General features: G+C 45.6%; 1 protein-coding gene across 13 annotated transcripts in view; it reads left to right on the top strand.

Moving 5' to 3' along the window:
- The window catches only part of LDLRAD3 (low density lipoprotein receptor class A domain containing 3), a 262626-nt gene extending 243282 nt beyond the window's left edge, over nucleotides 1-19344 (top strand). For 9 of the 13 annotated variants that reach the window (XM_058305567.2, XM_071218098.1, XM_058305565.1 and 6 more), the window contains 2 exons: nucleotides 11678-12023; nucleotides 13805-16761. In XM_058305567.2, coding sequence (XP_058161550.1) covers nucleotides 11678-12023; nucleotides 13805-14042 — 584 coding nt within the window. In that variant the 3' untranslated portion in view covers nucleotides 14043-16761. Of the gene's footprint in view, nucleotides 1-11677; nucleotides 12024-13804; nucleotides 16762-16806 lie in introns of those variants that run through there. The other 4 variants (XR_011649916.1, XR_009187590.2, XR_009187589.2 and 1 more) reach the window with 2 other exon arrangements.
- The last annotated feature ends 347 nt before the right edge of the window (nucleotides 19345-19691 follow it).

Below are 19691 nucleotides of genomic sequence, written 5' to 3'. Positions count from 1 at the left end.
CTCAGATCCTCTGAAACCTCAAGAAGCTGTGAATTCGTTCATGGTTAATCCTGCCTGTAATGCTTCTGTTGTCAGCCATTTTCCATGAATTACACAGAAAGTTTGCTGCCCTTAGAAGCTCCAAGTGTGCAAACTCAGCATTTCCCCACGTAATAGGTTTAATGGACAGAAGTAGCACCAAAGAAACGATTGTGCAGGGGCCATGACAAGAGCGTGGGTCTGGAGAGCAGAGCCAGGGGGGCTTAGGCTCCTTGTGAATTTGAGCAGGCTCAGCTCCTGGTGCTCGGTTCTTGTCGTGTGTCAGAGATGGCAGAATGTCGTACAGCCCTCCCGCATGGAATCTCCCATTGCATCCTAGGAGGCTGGCTGCGCAGTCGGAGATTCCTGGTGCAGGTGTTAGTCAGTGACAGTCATGCTGGACCTTGACCGGGTGTGGGCCAGGGGGTGGGTGTCATGCCGCAAGGGAGAGGAGGGGGCACAGGTAACCCCTTCCCAAGTCAATAGTAGCCTCAGCCCCAAAGCTTCCTTCACCAACATATCCCAAGGCCAAACATGCTCTTCTGGAATGCTGGGATGCTTACTGGGAATGTGGTGTGTGTTCTCTCCAGCTCAGCATAGCATTGAGGTTGCTTAAATAGCCACATCCTCTTGTGAAACGTCCTAATGCACATTTGCCTAGTAAAGGCCCTGATAAGTCCAGTAATAACAGCTAGTAATAATACTAAGGTTTGCCGAGTACTTAACTTTATGCCAGACACCATTCTAAATATTTTTATATGTATTTCCTATTTTAATCCACAAAATAACCATATGAGGTTTTATGGATTATGGTTTTGAGGTATATAGAGGTAAACTAAAATTTATCCTAGGCCACACAGACAGTAAGTGACAGAACTGAGGTTTGAATTAGCCAGTTTGTTTCCAGAGGCCCTCTGAACAGCTAAAAAGAAATTGGTTTACTTTTTCTAATCCCACTTTTCTCACACCTCTTTGGCCAAGGTACCCTTTTTCATGAAATGCCTCTTTCTACCCTTTAGAAGTTTTTTGGAATATATCCATTGGAGTATAGGATTTTGTCTCTGAGTTTTTGGAGAGAGACCTCATTGAAAGAGCAAAATTGGGTTGATAGCAAATGGACAGAAGAAATGGGACGAGGGAGAGCAGAGAGAGCTACCTGGACAGTGTGATGGCTGCGGGCATCAAACTCCTGGACCCAAATGCGAGATGTACCACATATTTGCTCTGGGACCTTCAGTAAGTTCCGTTACCTCTCCGAACATCGGTTTCACCATCTGTAAAATAGGGAAGAGTGGAATAGCAGCCCTCACAGGTTACTGTAAAGATTAAACTAAATCCTGTCTACAGAAGGAAGAGTGGAAGCAGGAAGTATGGCTTTCACCCTCAGCTTCCAGGACCCCCTCATCTTTTTTTTTTTTTTAAGATTTATTTATTTATTTAATCCGCCCTCTCCCCCCCCCCCTCACCCCAGTTGTCTGTTCTCTGTGTCTATTTGCTGCATCTTGTTTCTTTGTCCGCTTCTGTTGTCGTCAGTGGCACGGGAAGTGTGGGCGGCGCCATTCCTGGGCAGGCTGCACTTCCTTTCCCGCTGGGCGGCTCTCCTTATAGGGCGCACTCCTTGCGCGTGGGGCTCCCCTACGCGGGGGACACCCCTGGGTGGCACAGCACTCCTTGCGTGCATCTGCACTGCATATGGGCCAGCTCCACACGGGTCAAGGAGGCCCAGGGTTTGAACCGCGGACCTCCCATGTGGTAGACGGACGCCCTAACCACTGGGCCAAGTCCGTTTCCGCCCCCCCCCCCCCGCCCCATCTTCTTAACCAGTGTTTTTCCTCCTATGATTTCGACTCTCTCTATAAGTCAGGACAGTGTGAATTACCATGTTGCTGTGTTTTATGGTTAGTTTACAGATGTCAAAAAAATATTTTTTGAGAGCCTTCTGTGTTTAAGTTTGCCATTGGCTCTCAGTGGAGCTCCCTGAAGGGTAGAGCATGGCCTTTTGTCATGTTGGGGATCAAATCATGTCCCCCACAAGCCACACTCAATTCTCAATCCCGGTTCCTGTGGGTGTGAGCCCATTTGTAATAGGCCCTCAAAGATGCCGTGATTAGTTCAGGTGTGGGCTCCTTTGTGAATAAGATCTTTGAAGATCTTATTTAAATGAGGCCACACTAGTTCAGGATGGGCCTTAATCCATGTGCCAGAGTCCTTATAAGGCAGAAGCAATTCCAACACAATCAGAAGAAGCTAGGAGTCAGTGGAAACCAGGAACAGGCACGAGGAGAGGTAGTTCACCATGTGACAGAGGCAGAGGTGCAGGCCAAAGCACCCCGACAATGACCCAAGCCAGCACCAGGACACTGCAGAGCCTGGGAGAAAGCATGGTCTGTCACAACCTTGATTGTGGACTGCTAGCCAGCAAAACTGTGAGATGATGAATTCCTGTTCTGTAACCAACCCACTGGGTGGCATCTGTCATAGCAGCCTGGGCAACCTAAGTCACCCTGTTTTTAGAGTTAGTTTGCAGATGTCAAAAAAGATTTCTCAGTTTTCCTCTTCCAGGGACGGTTCCTTGAAGCATTCAGAATGGTCCAGCATTTGACATACCATTGTAGGCTATCCTGCAATACTGTTTCTAACAAAACTAGGCTATCCTGGACCCCTGGTAATAGAATTGTTTACCTTTATTCCAAGAAGGTTGGGAAAGCACCAAAATCTGCATGTGGTGTATGCCCAGGCTGAGTTCATAGGGTTCGTGCTGTGAGACCTAAAGTTCTTACGAGGTTACCTAAAACAAAAACAAAACAAAAATGTGTCAGCAGAGCCTATGGTGGTACCATGTGTGCCAAATGTGTCCATGACAGGATCAAGCATGCTTTCCTGACAGGAGCAGAAAATCATTGTGAAAGTGTTGAAAGCACAAGCACAGAGTCAGAAAGCTAGATTAAAAAAAGATGAGGGAAGCGGACTTGGCCCAGTGGATAGGGCGTCCGTCTACCACATGAGAGGTCTGCGGTTCAAATCCGGGGCCTCCTTGACCCATGTGGAGCTGGCCCATGTGCAGTGCTGATGCGCACAAGGAGTGCCCTGCCACGAGGGGTGTCCCCCGCATAGGGGAGCCCCATGGACAAGGAGTGCACCCTGTAAGGAGAGCCGCCCAGCACGAAAGAAAGTGCAGCCTGCCCAGGAGTGGTGCCACACACACAGAGAGCTGACACAACAAGATGACGCAACAAAAAGAAACACAGATTCCCGTGCCGCTGACAACAACAGAAGCGGATAAAAAGAACAACACAGAGCAAATGGACACAGAGAACAGACAACTGGGGCGGGGTGGGGAAGGGGAGAGAAATAAATAAAATATATCCTAAAAAAAAATAAAGATGAAGTTCTTTGAGAAATAAAAATCAAAGTCTTGTTAAAAAAAAAAAAAAGACTTCTCAAGTACTTTCTACATTTAAAAGGTTACAGTTGGCTACGGGCTTGGCCCAGTGGTTAGGACGTCCATCTACCACATGGGAGGTCCATGGTTCAAACCCCGGGCCTCCTTGACCTGTGTGGAGCTGGCCCAAGCACAGTGCTGATGCGCGCAAGGAGTGCCCTGCCACGCGGGGGTGACCCCCACGAAGGGAGCCCCACACGCAAGGAGTGCGCCCCATAAGGAGAGCCAACCAGCACGAAAGAAAGTGCAGCCTGCCCAGGAATGGCACCGCACACACGGAGAGCTGACACAACAAGATAATGCAACAAAAAGAAACACAGATTCCCATGCCGCTGACAACAACAGAAGCAGACAAAAAGACGCAGCAAATAGACACAGAGAACAGACAACCGGGGTTGGGGGGAAGGGGAGAGAAATAAATAAAAATAAATAAAATAAAATCTTTAAAGAAACGTTGCAGTTGTCCCTGCATGGGGCAACAAGAATGGAGCAGGGCTTTACTCACCAGGAACTTCTCCCAGTGGTGAGAAAGATACACTTGAAGAGGGAAAGAAGCAGTACCTTGAGAGCATGGATTCTGGACCCAGCCTGCCTGGGAGCAAGCCTGGTTCCTCCCCTTGCTGGCTGGATTATTAGCTACTAACAATAACAGAGGTATGTTGAGTACTTGAGGAGGTGCTGTAACCAAAAGGCGCCCCCATTTCCCCATCTGTAAAATGCAGGGGAGACGCAGAGTCTGTGAATGCCTGGCCAGCAGGGGTGGGGAGGGCATGGGGAGCCATAGGGGTCCTTGAGCTGAACAATTACACAGCAAGGCCTTGATTACATTGATAGGGGTGTTGCAGAAAGACTGGAGGTCAAAGAGGCTAAAGACTGAACCCCACAGGATGTTTCTTTTCCTGGCCTGGGTGGCTGTAAGAATGGGGAGCTCAGGGCAGAGGCGAGAGAGGCTCTGCAGAGCAGACATTGACCAGGCCCGGTGATTTCGTGTGGACAGAGGAAAGGAAGGAGTTAAAGGCAGCCGCAAGTGTTCACACCTGGAAGCTGGATGGTCCGCGAATGGACCACTGTCCAGGAATCCATCTTAGGAGATCACTGCGCTCGTAACCAAGGATCCCCCATCTAGTCAACGTCTATACTGAGCACTGACCACAGAGCGCTTACTGTACCATCTGGTGGCTTTACCAAAATGTGTATCATAGGATTATAGTAATTGTTTCAAAAAATATGGAAACAACATAAATGTATATCAGTAGGGGGTTGGTTAGGTAAATTGTGATGTGTCTATATAATGGGATATTATACAGCATCTCTTTTTAAAAGGTGTATATGGGTGAGGAAATATGCCCACAATACAGAAATATCTGTTTAGCATAAAGAAAAGTGTATGTGTATGTACATGCACAGAGAATAGTTTTGAAGGATTGACAACAGAGGTCAGCAGACTACGCCCAGTGGGTCAAACCCAGCCTGCTGCAGGTTTTTGTAGCTAAAGTTTTATTGGAACACAACCACACTCATTTTGTTTCATATCATCTATGGTTGCTTTCACACTGCAACAGCGTGAAACTGTATGAAACAATATGGCCCACAGAGCATAAAGTATCTACTCTCTGGTTCTTCATAGAGAAGTTTGCCAACCCCTGGTCTACACCAAACAGTGAACTCTGTTTTTCTTTAGTGGAATTCTAGTGGGGTTATAGGGGACTATTTTCCTGCTCTGATCATTTCTGTATCAATTTTAATAATTAGCTTGGACTTCTATAATCAGAAATAAAGTTCAGTTTGGAAATTAAAAAGTAAGCCCAGCTCGTACTACATGATTTCAATACCTACTATAAAGCTATAGATAGCATGCTCACTGCCATAAGGGTAGGTATGAGATCAATCAAACAGAATAGAGTCTAGAAATAGACCCAGACATGTATGGTCAATTCGTTTTCAGCAAAGGTGCTAAGGTAATTCATTAGGAAAGGGTATGCTTTTCAACAAATGGTGCTAGAACAATTGGACATCCAAATGGAGGGGGGAAGAAAGAACCTCAACCTTTACCTTCACCATAAACAAAAACTAACTTGGAGTAATGGATCATAGACATAAATAGAAGAGCTAAAGCTATAAAACTTCTAACTTGGAGTCGGCAAAGATTTCTTAGATAGAATACAAAAAGCATAAACCATAAAAGAAAGAATTGCTACAGTGGAATTCATTTTTAAAAAAATTTTTTAAGTCTCTTCTTCAAAAACACATTGTTAAGAAAATGAAAAGACAAGCCAAAGACTGGGAGAAAATATTTGCAAAACACATTTCTGATAAAGGACTTGGATCCCAGAACAGATAAAGGTCTTTTAAAAAGTACTCATGGGAAATGGATTTGGCTCAGCAGATAGAGCGTCCGCCTACCACATGGGAGGTCCAGGGTTCAAACCCAGGGCCTCCTGACCAGTGTGGTAAAGCTGGCCCATGTGCAGTACTCATGTGCGCAAGGAGTGCCATGCCACGCAGGGGCGTCCCCCACACAGGGGAACCCCATGTGCAAGGAGTGCACCTTGTAAAGAGAGCCACCCTGTGTGAAAAAAGTGCAGCCTGCCCAGGAGTGACACTACACACACACAGAGCTGACGCAGCAAGATGATGGGACAAAAAGAGACACAGATTCCCAGTGCCACTGATAAAAATAAAAGCAAACATAGAAGAACACACAGCAAATGGACACAAAGATCAGACAACTAGGGGGGCAGATAAGAGGTAGGTAGGTAGATAGATAGATAGATAGATAGATAGATAGATAGATAGATAGATAGATAGATAGAATTTTTTTTTAAAGCAGTAATGTCAAAGAACTTAAATTTTAAAATGGGGAAAAGATTTGAACAAACCCTTCACCAAAGAAGCTATGCAGTGGCAAATCAGGTGCTCAACATCATTAGTCATTGGGAAATGCAAATTTCTATGAGCATCCACACCTGCTAGATTGGCTAGACTTAAAAAGACTGACGATATTTAAGTGTTGACAAGGCTGGTGAGCAGTCTGGCTGCTGGTGGGAATGTAAAATGCTACAGCACTTTGGAGAGCGGCTCAACACTTTCTTATAAAATTAAATATACACTTCCCTAAGACTCAGCAGTCTTGCCACTAAATATCTGCCCAATATGAAAATATATGTTAGTAAAAGACCTGCATTCCAGAAACTGGAAACAACCCCAATTCCCTTCCTCAACTGGTAAATGAATACATACGATGGAATATTATTCAGCAATTAAAAGGGAACAAGGGAAGCAGAAGTGGCTCAACTGATAGAGCATCCATCTACCATATGGAGGGTCCAGGGTTCCATCCCCAGGGTCTCCTGACCCATGTGATAAGCTGGCCCACCCACAGTGCTGCTTTGTGCAAGGAGTGCACCCCATAAGGAGAGCCACCCTGCGTGGAAAAAAAAAAGCACAGCCCACCCAGGAGTGGTGTCCTACACACAGAGAGCTGACACAGCAAGATGATGCAACCACAAAAAAAAAGAGACGCAGTTTCCCAGTGCCACGGGATAATGCAAGCAGATGCAGAAAAACACAGTGAATGGACACAGAGAGCAGACAGGGCACCAGACAGAAAAGGCTGCATATATATGATTCCAATGACCTGACCTTCTGGAAAAGGCAAAACCATAAGGACAGAAAACAGAGCACTGGTTGCCATGGCTGGAAATGAGAAAAGGAGCTTGACTGCAAAAAGCACAGGAGAATTTGGGGTAGGGGTGCAGAGGTTCTATATCTTGACTGTGGTGATGGTTACGTAATTGTTTCCTAAAATAGGATCTTTGAAGATGTAATTCGTTAAGATGAGGCCAAACTGGATTGGTGGTCCTTAATCCAATATGACTGGTATCCTTATAAGCAGAAGAATTTGCACAGGGAGAGACTAGCAGAGAAGCAGAGAGACGGCCATGTGATAGAGGCAGAGGTAGAGCTTTGCCAGCACAAGCCAAGGAGCACCATGGGTTGGCATCTACCCCCCGGAAGCCAGGGGAGAGACATAGAATGGGATCTCCCCTTTAAGAGGAAGCAAGTCCTCGGGATATCTTGACTTTGGACTGTTAGCCTCCAGATATGTGAGAGGAGAGGAAATTTCTCTTATTAAAGCCAGCTAGTTTGTGATATTTTTTACCGCAGCCCTGGCAAACTGAGACAAGAGTACAGATGGTACAAGGTAGAAAAGAATAAGCAATGAAAAATAAGTCTGTCTCCCATCTCCATCCCCCAGCCTCTGCTGTCCTCTCTAGAAGATCCCAATGTTAACAGTTCTTACAGGTCCTTCCAGAAGTATTTATACATCCTCTACTGAATCTTGCTTTTTTTACACTTACCAATATGTCTTTCAGATTTCTCGTCAGTATATGTAGAGCTGCCTTGATTTTTAGATAGGTCTGGTGTCATATGGATTTACCATCATTTATTTAACCAGGATCCTATTGATGACATTTAGGTTTTTTCCAGTATTATTTCACTACTATGAACAATGCAGCATTGAATACTTCTATTTTTTTAAAGTTGTTTCTCATTTGTGTGAGAATATCTGCTAGAAAAATTCCTAACAGAAGATTTGTTGGGTCAAAGGAAATGTGTGTTTTTAATTTTGCTATATCTTACTAACCCTGTCACCACCCTGGGTTTGTACAAGTTTATCCTCCCACCAGCCGTACATGAATACATATTCCTCTTTCCCTAAGGCAAAATGTGAATTAAAACTTTGTCTTTGCCAATCTGATAGGTGAAAAATTGTATCCCCTTGGAACTTTAATTTGCATCTGGAAATGGGCATTTTTTAGGTAGAAAGGAACGCCAGGTCACAAGTACCCTCTGCTATAGGCCCTGTGACAGTCCACACCACGGCCTCTGTGCAAATTAGAAAAAGGCACTCCTCCTCAAGGCAATCGGCTGCCATCTGCTGAAAAACTGTGGTAATAATGACACACATCTGTGATGACTTTGGGGTGAAGAGCACCCCTGGAGTTGTACAAAACTGCCTGCTCTACCACAGGCAGCACTTGGAGCTAAAGGGAGTTTTGAGAGTACTGTGGTATCTGGGTAGAAACCAGATTGCATGCAATTAATGCAGTGGACGCAGCAGGTGCAGGGTAAGAATTGAAGCTATTTGACCGTGGAGCACGAGGGCATCCACTTGAGGGACAGCCAGAATAAATGGAAACTTCATTATCCATGGATTAGGCACTTGGAACCAGGTCCCAAGCAACTCTGATATTAGTAATTTGGCCAGGAGGCTCGTCAGGCTCTTGAGAAAAGTGGGCCTAGTTAAAGAATTAATACAAGATGACATTTTACACGCAGAACAAAAATGAGACCAGGCACCACTGTGTTAGGTAACATCATCATTTCTCAAGCAAATGTGATCACAGCTTCTCGCCTGCCAAAGTGGCCCATCTGGAGGGAGCCTGCTTTCAGAGACCTCGCCATTAGAGCCACGGGCATTTTACATTCCATTCATCTTAAAAGGCTCCGACTTGTACTGGTAAAACCCAGGTGGTTACACAGAAGTCCTCACTTTTATAAGCTCTGGACCCATTTGTTTTCCATGTGCAAATATCTCCACTTTCCTTTTCAAAACAAGTGGCTCAGTTAAGCCTGATCGTCTCCCAACTCCTGCCTCCCAAAAGGGCACTCTTTCCATAAAAAGGAAGGAAGTTCTGACACATGCTACATGGATGAACCTTGAAGACAGCAGATGGAGTGAAGTAAGCCAGACACAAAAGGACAAATATTGAATGACTCCATTTCTATTAAAATACCTAGAAAAGAAATTCATAGAATCAGAAAGCAGATTAGAGGTTACTAGGGGTTTGGGGAGGGGCAATCGGGAGTTATTGCCTAATGTATATGGAGCTTCTGTTTGGGGAGAAGAAGAAGCTTGGGTACTGGATGGTGGTAAAGGTAGCACACATTGTGAATGTGGTTGATATCACTGAATTGTACATTTAAGAATGGTTAGAATGGGAAATGAAATGTCATGTTGTGTTTATGTTACCGCAATCTCTTTTCTAGTTAACTAATTTCGCAGCTTCCAGCACAGGTCCAGAGAAGCTGGCGATGGCACTGGTCATGCAGCAAACTCTAAGAACTAGCACTAACTGAGTGCCAATACTTGCCAGGCACTGTGCTTGGCCCTGTGAGTAGTCTTATACTTTCCCCTCCCAATAACCCAGTAAGGTGGGTGCTATTACTTACCCATCACCACCCACCACCATTTTAAAGATGAGGCAGCCAAGACTCCTAAAAATTCGATGACTTGCTTGCGCTCAAACAACTAGAGTGATGGCCCCAGGATTCAGCCCCAAGCCTCTGTGAAGCCGCAGCTCTGTGAAGGAGATGACAACATAGAGGCTATTGTATTTCAGCCTTGGATTCTGAAACATGCCTACACAAGCCCACACCCAGATTTTAATGATTTGAACAGAACAGACAGAACTCCTGTAGAAACCCTGTGTGACAGCCGACTGTCTCCAGAAAAATCCAAGGGTCTCCCTCCCCTAACTGTTCAGCATCGCACTTCTGCCTTTCAGCTGGCCTCTTGCTTGGTTCTTTTTGTACAATTAATCACTGAAATAGTGACCACTAGGGACTTGGACAGTATTGATCACTTTTAGTCCATGTTTGGGTATCCCCTGGATAGAAAAAATTAACCCACAGAGTAGGGACTTTGAGGGAGAAGGTCTTCATTTGTCCCAGATTAGGATTATTTGGGGAATGAGGAAATATTTCCGACAGGAAAGAAGAGATGATAGTGTGTTTTGTAGAAGAAATATCTGGGTTCTAGACCTGGCTCCTGTACATTTTTGTGTGACAAGTCAATTCACCTCTCTGAATCAATTTGCTCATCTTAAAAAGGAGGATGATAATAGGACGTACCTTACCATGGTGTGTGAAAAAACAAGACTTTTTCCCCCTCCTGAGCTGTATGTATGTATGAGTGCCTACTATGTGCCAGGCACCAGCCTAGGTCTGGGGCTACAGCAGTGAGCAAAGTGGACCCAGAGGTAGTGCTGAGGGATGCAGCAAAGCCAGGGCAGAGGGCACGTCACTGCAGATGCTGCTGCTTCATGTCCACATTCCAGCTCTGGGGACGGTCAAAATCTCTTCCGCTGCAGCATTCGAACAAGCATCAGCCTTGCTTATTGGGTCTGCATTTAGATTATTCTTCCAGCTAGGCCACAGGGAAATTACAATGCCTTCTTCACGGAGTTGTTTGAAGATACGTTTATGCAAGTAAATGTGATAAAGCGTGTATTTTTATGTGTCGAACTCACACTTCCACAGCTCACAGTTCTCAGCCATTGTTCTGAGTGCGTGAGGACTCATTTCATGCTCCCAAGAATTCAGGGAGGTGGAGAATATTATCACCCCATTGCACAGGTGAGGAATCCACAGCACAGAGAGGTTAAGTGCTTTCCAAAGGGCACACTGCAAGGAAGCTCAGGGTCTGGGATTTGAACCCTGACTGGCCCCAGTCTGGGCTCTGCTGGCTTTCCAGGATGCTTGGCATAAACCGAGAACTCTGTAGATATACGGGCCTTCAGATGCACCTCCCTGTACTCCTCATGTATGTTAGAAAATATCACTCCTATTTCCTGTATATTACATTTCCTGGTATTGGCTTTTTTAAAAAATCAATTTAATTGAGGTATAATTTACACACCTTAAAATTTTCCATCCATTTTAAGAATACTCTTCAATGATCTTTTAGAAATTTACCAATCGGTGCACCCATCATCGTAATCCAGTTTCATCACCCCAATCAGATCCCTCATGCCCATTTTGTATTTATTTCATCGCTATTCCATCTCCCAGCCTTAGGCAGCCGTGAGTCTGCTTCCTAAGTCTGTAGGACATAGGGCACTGTATAATGGAATCATGAAATGGGTGGCCTTTTGTGTCTGGCTTATTTTACTTAGCATATTGTCTTTGAGGATCATCCATGTTGCATACACTTCACCCTTTTATTCCTTCGGATTGTTTAGCTCTCCTGAATGGAATGTACCCCACATCTCGCTTATCCCTTCACCATGGATAGCCCTTTGGACTGCTTCCACTTTGGGGCTGTTGTGACTCATGCTGCTGTCACATGCTAGTCCTGGGGCTGACTTTGTAACAGAAGGAAAAGCCAAACTGGTAACCCTCTCTCCTTTTCCCTCCCTCTGGCCCTCTCAGAACCAGGCAGTGGGCAGGTGTTTGTGACGTCGGAGAACCAGCTGGTGTACTACCCCAGCATCACCTACGCCATCATCGGCAGCTCCGTCATCTTTGTGCTGGTGGTGGCACTGCTCGCACTGGTCCTGCACCACCAGCGGAAGCGGAACAACCTCATGACGCTGCCCGTGCACCGGCTGCAGCACCCCGTGCTGCTCTCCCGCCTGGTGGTCCTGGACCACCCCCACCACTGCAACGTCACCTACAATGTCAACAATGGCATCCAGTACGTGGCCAGCCAGGCCGAGCAGAATGCGTCGGAGGTGGGCTCCCCACCCTCCTACTCAGAGGCCCTGCTGGACCAGAGGTGCGTGCTGGCTGGAAGAGACTGGGTGGCGTCTAGTGGGAGGTGGAGGGGGCTCTAAAAGGAGGTATGGGAGAGCAGGAATAGCCACACACACCTGGGATCCTGGGTCTTGACAAAAGCTGGATTTAGCTTCTGGAGATAGCAGTGGTGTTAACATTTACTAGTCCATGCAAAACCCTTCACAGGCATCATCGTGTAATCCTCATGCTGACTCACCGAGGGAGTTTCTCTGGATGTCTGAAGTTTACCGATGAGGAATCACAGGCCCTGGGAGTTTAAGTTCCTTGTCTGAGGATGTACAGTGAGATGGCAGTGCCAATCCAAGCCTGGCAAACTTGGAGCTGTACTTGTACCTGGGAGTACTGGGTAGGCACACACTCAGGCCACCCACTAGCTCTGGGGTTTCACCTGCTACCATAGAACAGTGGCTGGTACATATTAGCACTGTGGCAAGTGTTTGTTGAATGAGTACATAAATTCTTTAACTTTGTTTGGTGTCATCTATAAAACAGGTAGAATAGAGCACCCTCAAGTTTTTTTCTTAAGATGTAGAATCCTCTTTACAAATGGAATCATGCAAGAAACTCCAATATAGCAAGCCAAAAGAAAAGCAGAATTTTATATCTGAAACAGGGAATGGATCCAGAATCCTGCCTGCCCAGCAACCCTTCTTCTTTGTGATGTCCAAGGTACCCCGAATAATCCATTTAGAATTCTCTGGACTAAAGCTATTCAAAAGGGACACTTGAGCCCTTCCCTTAGGGCCTCTGCTCAGTTTCCCTCTTGCCCTGAGCCCAGGACTCACTGTGGGTGATATTAGGCAATTTTTAGGTTGTGTTCCCGACATGACGGGGTTCCTCATTGGACCCTCTCCAGTGGGTAGTTCTTACATTATTTAATCTTCTTTTTCCCTCCTCATAGAATGTAGACAAATCTTGGTAGGGAAGGAGAGCTTAAAGCTCTCTCTGTAAGTTAGTGTACGCATACAGGACCTCCCTCACCTGGTAAACTTCCCACTCATAACATCTTCATTTGGACCATCCAACATAGAGTCAAGTTAAAACTGCTAGATCTGGAGACAGAGTGCCTGGGTTCAAATACCAGCCCTGCAGTTTACTAGCTGTTTGTGATGCTGGGCAAGCCATTCAGTGTCCCCATTGCTCAGTTTCCTCATCAGTAAACTGGGCATAGAAGCAATGCCATCTGGATTCTTGTGACCTGACTCATCAGAAGTCTTGAGTAAAAAAAATGGTTTCTCTTAAATTATTTTCTTTCAAGTAAGGTGTTATCCCCTTTTACAGATAAGGAAACTGAGGTGTAAGAAGACATCCTCTCACCCAAGGTCACATAGCCTAGAATTAGCTTCATTGGGAACCCCAAATTCTGTAGACCCAAGAGAGACTCGGTGGAAACACTGGCCTGGCCTCTTGGCCACAGTGCCCCTTGCTGACAGAGCAAAGCAGCTTTGCCAAGCCACCCAAGTTGAACCAAGGGAGCTGTCTGGCAGCTTCGTCCTGGGTCCACCCAAAGGACATGGCTTGGCACTGCCCAGTCAATTCGACCCAGCCAGAACACACTGGTCTTTTTGTTTCCTCTGTCTTACTGCAAACCACTGGCTTTCCAGAACCTTGAATTGCCTTTGGGCTTGGAGGAAAAATCTCATTCCTCTTTAGAAGCATCCACCCTGAAATGAACTCAAATTGGCTTTGGTTCCACATGGCCTGCCCCAACTCGACTCTAATGCTGTCTCCTCCCACCCCGATCTGCTTTCTCCTTTGCAGACCTGCATGGTACGACCTCCCTCCACCACCCTACTCTTCCGACACCGAGTCTCTGAACCAAGCAGACCTGCCTCCTTATCGCTCCCGGTCTGCAAGCGCCAACAGTGCCAGCTCCCAAGCAGCCAGCAGCCTCCTGAGCATGGAAGATGCCAGCCACAGCCTGGGGCAGCCTGGCCTGCAGGAGGGCGCCACTGAGCCCAGGGACTCTTTGCCCAGCCAGGGCACTGAACAAGTATAAAATCCAGTTACTCCAAAGTCCATATGGGTTCCATCTGCTCTGACTTGTTACCATCCTAACAATGTGTGCTCATGGGAAGCTATCTAACGTGCTTCGAGGAGCAATTTGGGGTATGAGCTGTCTCTCCACTCCCCTTCTCCCCTAGATTTCGGGAATACTCTTAGGTGGGTGACCTGGCATTTTTCTGGCCTCTTTGTTGACCCAATGCCTTGTGCATCATTTTCTGTGAGGCCACCCTTCCTTCATGGCCCAGGATCCCAGCCTCATCATTCACATCATTCTTCTGTTACAATGGAAATCCTTTTGCGTGGAAGCTGTACATTTGCAGGCAGCAGTACAAAACAGTATTTTAGCGGTCAGAGAAAGCAGTGTTTTGGGACCATGTTGGCTGTTCGAAAGGGCAAGAAAATATTTGACCCAGTTCTCCTTAAAGGTCCATTTTGGGACTAGGTTTGCATGATCCTCCCCCGAAGATATCTCTGAATGGCCAACCTGGAGAGAATCCAGATGAACAGTCAAAAGCTGCCTTGCATGATCCTACTTGTTGCTCTTGTTCAGTGCAGGCATGACCAAAGAAAACTTTTGACATGAGTAATGCCTTCAGCAATAGGCAGTGTCATCTCGTTTTTGTGAATGACTCTGAAAGCCATCTACTCTGGATGAGTTGTGGGTTTAGAAATTTGCCCAAGAACCTTCATTCGGAGCACTTTGCTCCGGCAGTGTGTACCATCTGCCTGATCCCAGAGTGGGCAGGGGGCCCCTGCTGCAAGTTTATCCCAGCTCTAGGACCCTAAAATGCACACTGCCAAGAGCCAAGGCCTTGCCTTGGCTCCAAGGTGCCTTCCCTGAATTCTGGATTGTCACCCTCCCAGCTGAGCTGCCTGTAGCCAACTCTGTATTGGCTGAGAACCTGGTCTGGCCTCATTGTCCAGCCTGTCTTGCCCATTCATGCAGCTCAACACTTGCCCCTGAAGTCCCAAACACTTGGAAGTCTATTTTACCTGTGCACTTGAACTGGAGGACACTGTGGTCTTTAACATAGGTGAGAGCAGCATCTCATCCCTCCCACATGCGTTCCTCGTGCCCAGCACAGCACACCCTCCCCCTCCTGAGGTCCAAGTACCGAGTACCATCATCCTTATTTATATCAGACACAGGCCCCTCCTGGCATCCCAGTAGTTTCTCCTCCAAGAGTCATGGGCAATAGATGTCTTAGAGTCAAGATTTTCCATTTTGGACTTTTTTTTTTTTTTTTAATCTCTTAGAAATACATTTGAAACAGTGTGTTTGTTTTCTTCCCTTCTAGTTAAGGGACTATTTATATGTGTACAGAAAAGCAGTCTTTTCTTTTTGTTTTGTTCTTCCTTGAGTGCGGTCCAAAGAAAGATGCTAAAGGAGCTCCTCCTGCCTTTGCCCTCTGAGCCCCGTGTCACTCCAGACTAACCTGTGTCCCTGGCGTTGGTGCATTGTTGCATTTTGCAGTTATTATTTATGGAGTTCTTGAAGGATGCAGAAAGAGGGTTGCGTTTCCCTCAGGGTATAGCCTCTGTCTTTATACTAGTTTTCCTCTTTCTCTGCTCTCTCTGTGCCCAGCCAGCCCTGGGCCCATCCCCTGGGAGAATAACAGGTAGAAACTTAGGGGTTGTTGGCAAGAAGCCATGCTGATGGAGGGGGACAAAACAGTTCCTGGTGGAGCCATCCTGAGCAGCCCTCACCCATTCCGGGCATCTTTCCACAGCAGAAGACATTTTTAGTAATCTGTTTGATGCTCATTAAAATGGAGCCTGCTGGAGAGGGAATGAGGTAGCATTTAATGCTCCTGTTCTGTGGACTTTTTTTAAACTAAGTCCAAAGTATGTTACAGGAAAGCTAGCCACTTGGTGGGGATTTTTTCCCTAAGGAAAGGAAAGGAACCTAGCGCTTGTTTCTTTCATTTTTCAAATAGCACTTGAATTATTTCTGAGTAATCCAATAAAGAAATAACTTTTGATGGTAGCAGGAGTGTGTTAGAAACTGGCTAAACATTTCATCTCCTGTGAGTCGGGAAGGCTTTATTTCTCCCATTTGATGGGCCCCTGCTTCTTTCTGGTGCTCTGGAAGTTGTTTAGAGGAAAGGATTCTAATTTTAATTAATTGTGCAGTGAGTTAATCTCATGTGCTTTTCTGCTTCCAGGCATCTTAGGAAAAACAAATGGCCTTGGTAGATAAGGGGAGTCTATTAATGTTGTTTTTTTAAAACAAACACGGGGACATTTTTATTATAGATTTGACTTTTTAATGAATGTTTTTTAAAATGTATAAATAGGGCACCAAAGCTGCAGGGTTTTTTTTTTCTACTCAAGATGGCAAATAAGTCGCCAGAAATATTTTTTAACTCATTCCAACTAAGACAGTTTTTATACATTGTCTAAATCTATGCCAACCAAAAACCATCTGTGTTCTCTGTTCTCAAATGAGATCAGCTGGTCCTTTTTATTTTAGCATTAAAATAGTTTCATGAGATCACTAGCTTATCACTTGACTCCGTCTACCTGGAAATTGGCAATTTTCTTTAAAAATGCAAATATGTGGTTAATAAATAGTGTGTGATATTTGAAGTTAATGTAAACTGGAAAAGTTGTGTATGGTTGCATTTTGTTTCTTGGTTAGGTTTTGTTTTTTGGTTTTGTTTTTTTTTTTAATTTTTATACTTTCAAATAAACTTGCAGTTTCATTCTTCTACAAGTGTTAATGGTTCTTGACTCACTTTTCTCCTCTATGGCAGGTATACAGAGTTGACAGTCACGGGCTTCTACAATGAATGTGTGCCATAATAAAATGAGAAAAGGAAGACTTTATTGATGGGACCTTAAAATGTGATGGAAGCTTAATGATTCCACTGCTAATGTGGTTGGAATGTGGAGGTGAAATCATGGTCACCAGTTACTATCACAGGACTTGGGATGTCAGTTCAGAAGACAGGCATTGGGTGCCTTTCCTACAGTGCTCCTTGAGGGAAATAGGCAAGTGGTTGGGATAATTGTAACCAATTCTGATCACATATTCAGGGGTGCTACAGTTCTTGCACAGATGTACTGGTAATGAGTTTTGTACTACAAATGGATGGCTCTGAGATTTGGCCCCACCAATGATGAGAACACATTCATGCTCTTAGGAAATCTAATGTTGAAGCTACATGTTGTCTGATGCAGTGAGACAATTGCACTGGGAGTCAGGAAACCCAGGAGGTCACCACCACCATCAACAGAAGAAATAACTCTGGCCAAAACTGAAATCCATTTGTGTCATAGTATCCTGGCTGCTGTGACAAATATCACAATAGGTTGACTTAAACACCAGGGATGTACCATCTCATGGTTTCAGAGCCTGGAAGGCTTGCTTCCTCCTGAGGTCGGCAGTGTTCTGGCCAGCTGGAGATCTTTGGATTCCTTAGCTTCCTATCACATGAGGTGCCTTTCCTTTCTCTTTGGGTTCTGCTGACTTCTGGATTCTGGCTCCTCCCCTTGGCTTTCTCTCTTATAAAGCCTCTGAGACCTGTCCTGATTGAGTTGGCTACACATTCTCTAAAATCTTCAAAAGATCCTGTTAATAATGGATTCACACATACTGGAAAGTGGATGAAGACCAAGAACATGTCTAAATCAAGGAACATCACAGAGAGGTTCAACAATGGCAGTGGAGGAATACTGGTATGGGATGTTATTGACAGGGGACACATGGTTGGCAGGGAGTTCTACAGGGCATATATCCAGGGTACATAAAAATGTTTGGCTATTTTCAAAGTGGTTAAAATTAAAAACAACAACTGAGGGAGTGCTGAGTTCCTAGCCAGGGGAGCTCTATCACAGTCCCTAAAGGAACAGCAACAATCCCCCAAGTACTACAGCAAAGACCAAAAAAGAATGAAGGTCCAACAATGAGCCCTTGATACTAATGACTATGCTTGTGAGCCTATGCACCTGAAATAAGAACACAGTCTGGAGCTGCAGGGTGCCTAAGAGTTCCCTCCTGAGAGCCTCCATGTTGCTCATATGTGGCCAGTCTCGAAGCCAAACTCAGCATGTAAATGTGTTGCCTTCCCCCCAGCGTGGGACATGACTCCTGGGCATGAGCCTCCCTGGCGCCGAGGGATTACTACCGAGTACCAGCTGGTGATGTAACTAGAAAATGACCTTGAATAAAAGGGTCAAATCAGACCAGCAGAATATCTCAATCTATATATAATACCAGGAGTTAAAAATGTTTTTTGACCTGAATCAAAGGGGGAAATGGAAAGGATAAATGAGTGTATATGGCTATGAATCTCCAAAAAGAGCCAGGAGGTTATCAGAGGGGTTGCCCTTATACACACCTCAGCAGAGTCCCAGAGACAGATAAAGTAGATAGAACCCCGGGTATTGGTTCTTCTGAGGGCTACGGAGACCCACAGGTTCTATGGTCATGGCAGATGGAGTTCAGTGCCATGTCAGTTGGCCCTACTTTAGAGTTTGTGTTTCTATGTGATGGAGCTGGACTCAGATGTGATCTTTGTCCACAAGCCTCTCCTGTTACTTTTACTGGAACTATAGTTGGTGCTGGGGTTTAGTTTATACCCAGGGGACCTAAATCTCTGGACTGACCATGTAATAGCCAGGCCCTGAGCCTCAACAGACTTCAGCTCCTACACTCTGGTTTATTGGACCTACCCCACTCAGCTAACATGGAGTTGAAGAAGGTCAACCACCACACCAGGGAGCCAAGAGTGCCTACAGCTGAAAGCAGGAGGATTGCATCCAGCATCCATGTGGAATCTAAGCCCCCTCTTGATATTGATGTGGAGTGGACACAACCATTCCAAGGTCCACAGGATGGAGGACTAGAATATGGATTAGAGTGGACTTACTGATATTCTATTCATGAACTACTGTGATTAGTAATTGAAGAAAATGTGACATTGGTGTGGAGAAAGTGGCCATGGTGGCTGCTGGGGATAGGGAATGGGAGGAAGAGATGAGATGTGGGGGCGTTTTCGGAACTTGGAGTTGTCCTGGGTGGTGCTCTAGAGACAGTTACCGGACGTTGTATGTCCTCTCATGGCCCCCTGGGTGGAATGTGGAAGAGTGTGGGCTATGATGTGGATCATTGACCATTAGGTGCAGCAGTGCTCAGAGATGTATTCACCAAATGCAATGAATGTCTCATGATGATGGAGGAGATTGTTGTTATGGGGGAAGTAGTGAGGGGAGGGGGTGGGGGTATATGGGGACCTCATATATTTTTAATGTAATATTAATAAATAAATCAAGGAACATAACCCAATTCACCAGGACACAGGAGTACAAGTGCAGGCCCTGCAGGACCTTGATTTAGATCCCCAGCTCTCTCAGAAAGCTCAGTGTGGTGTCAAACAAAGGTATCCCAAATATGAGTTAGATCATGCCCTGCCCCAAGTGGTCTGGAGCATGCCACATATGCCACAAATGCTTGTGAAGCTACTAATCTTTTTATCCTTCAGGATGCCTCACAAATACATTTTTTGTAAGTGTCAGTATGAGGAGACCATTGAGAAGTACTAGTCTAGAGCCGGGGTCGCCAAACCATTCCTGCAATCAGCCAGCTAGTAAATACTTTGGCGTTGTGGACCATGTAGCAAACATTCCAATGTTCTAG

Source organism: Dasypus novemcinctus, chromosome 10 (assembly GCF_030445035.2).
Source record: "Dasypus novemcinctus isolate mDasNov1 chromosome 10, mDasNov1.1.hap2, whole genome shotgun sequence".
Taxonomy (NCBI): Eukaryota; Metazoa; Chordata; class Mammalia; order Cingulata; family Dasypodidae; genus Dasypus; species Dasypus novemcinctus.
Note: the sequence above shows the minus strand (reverse complement) of the source record. Positions and strands in the feature narration are given on the sequence as shown.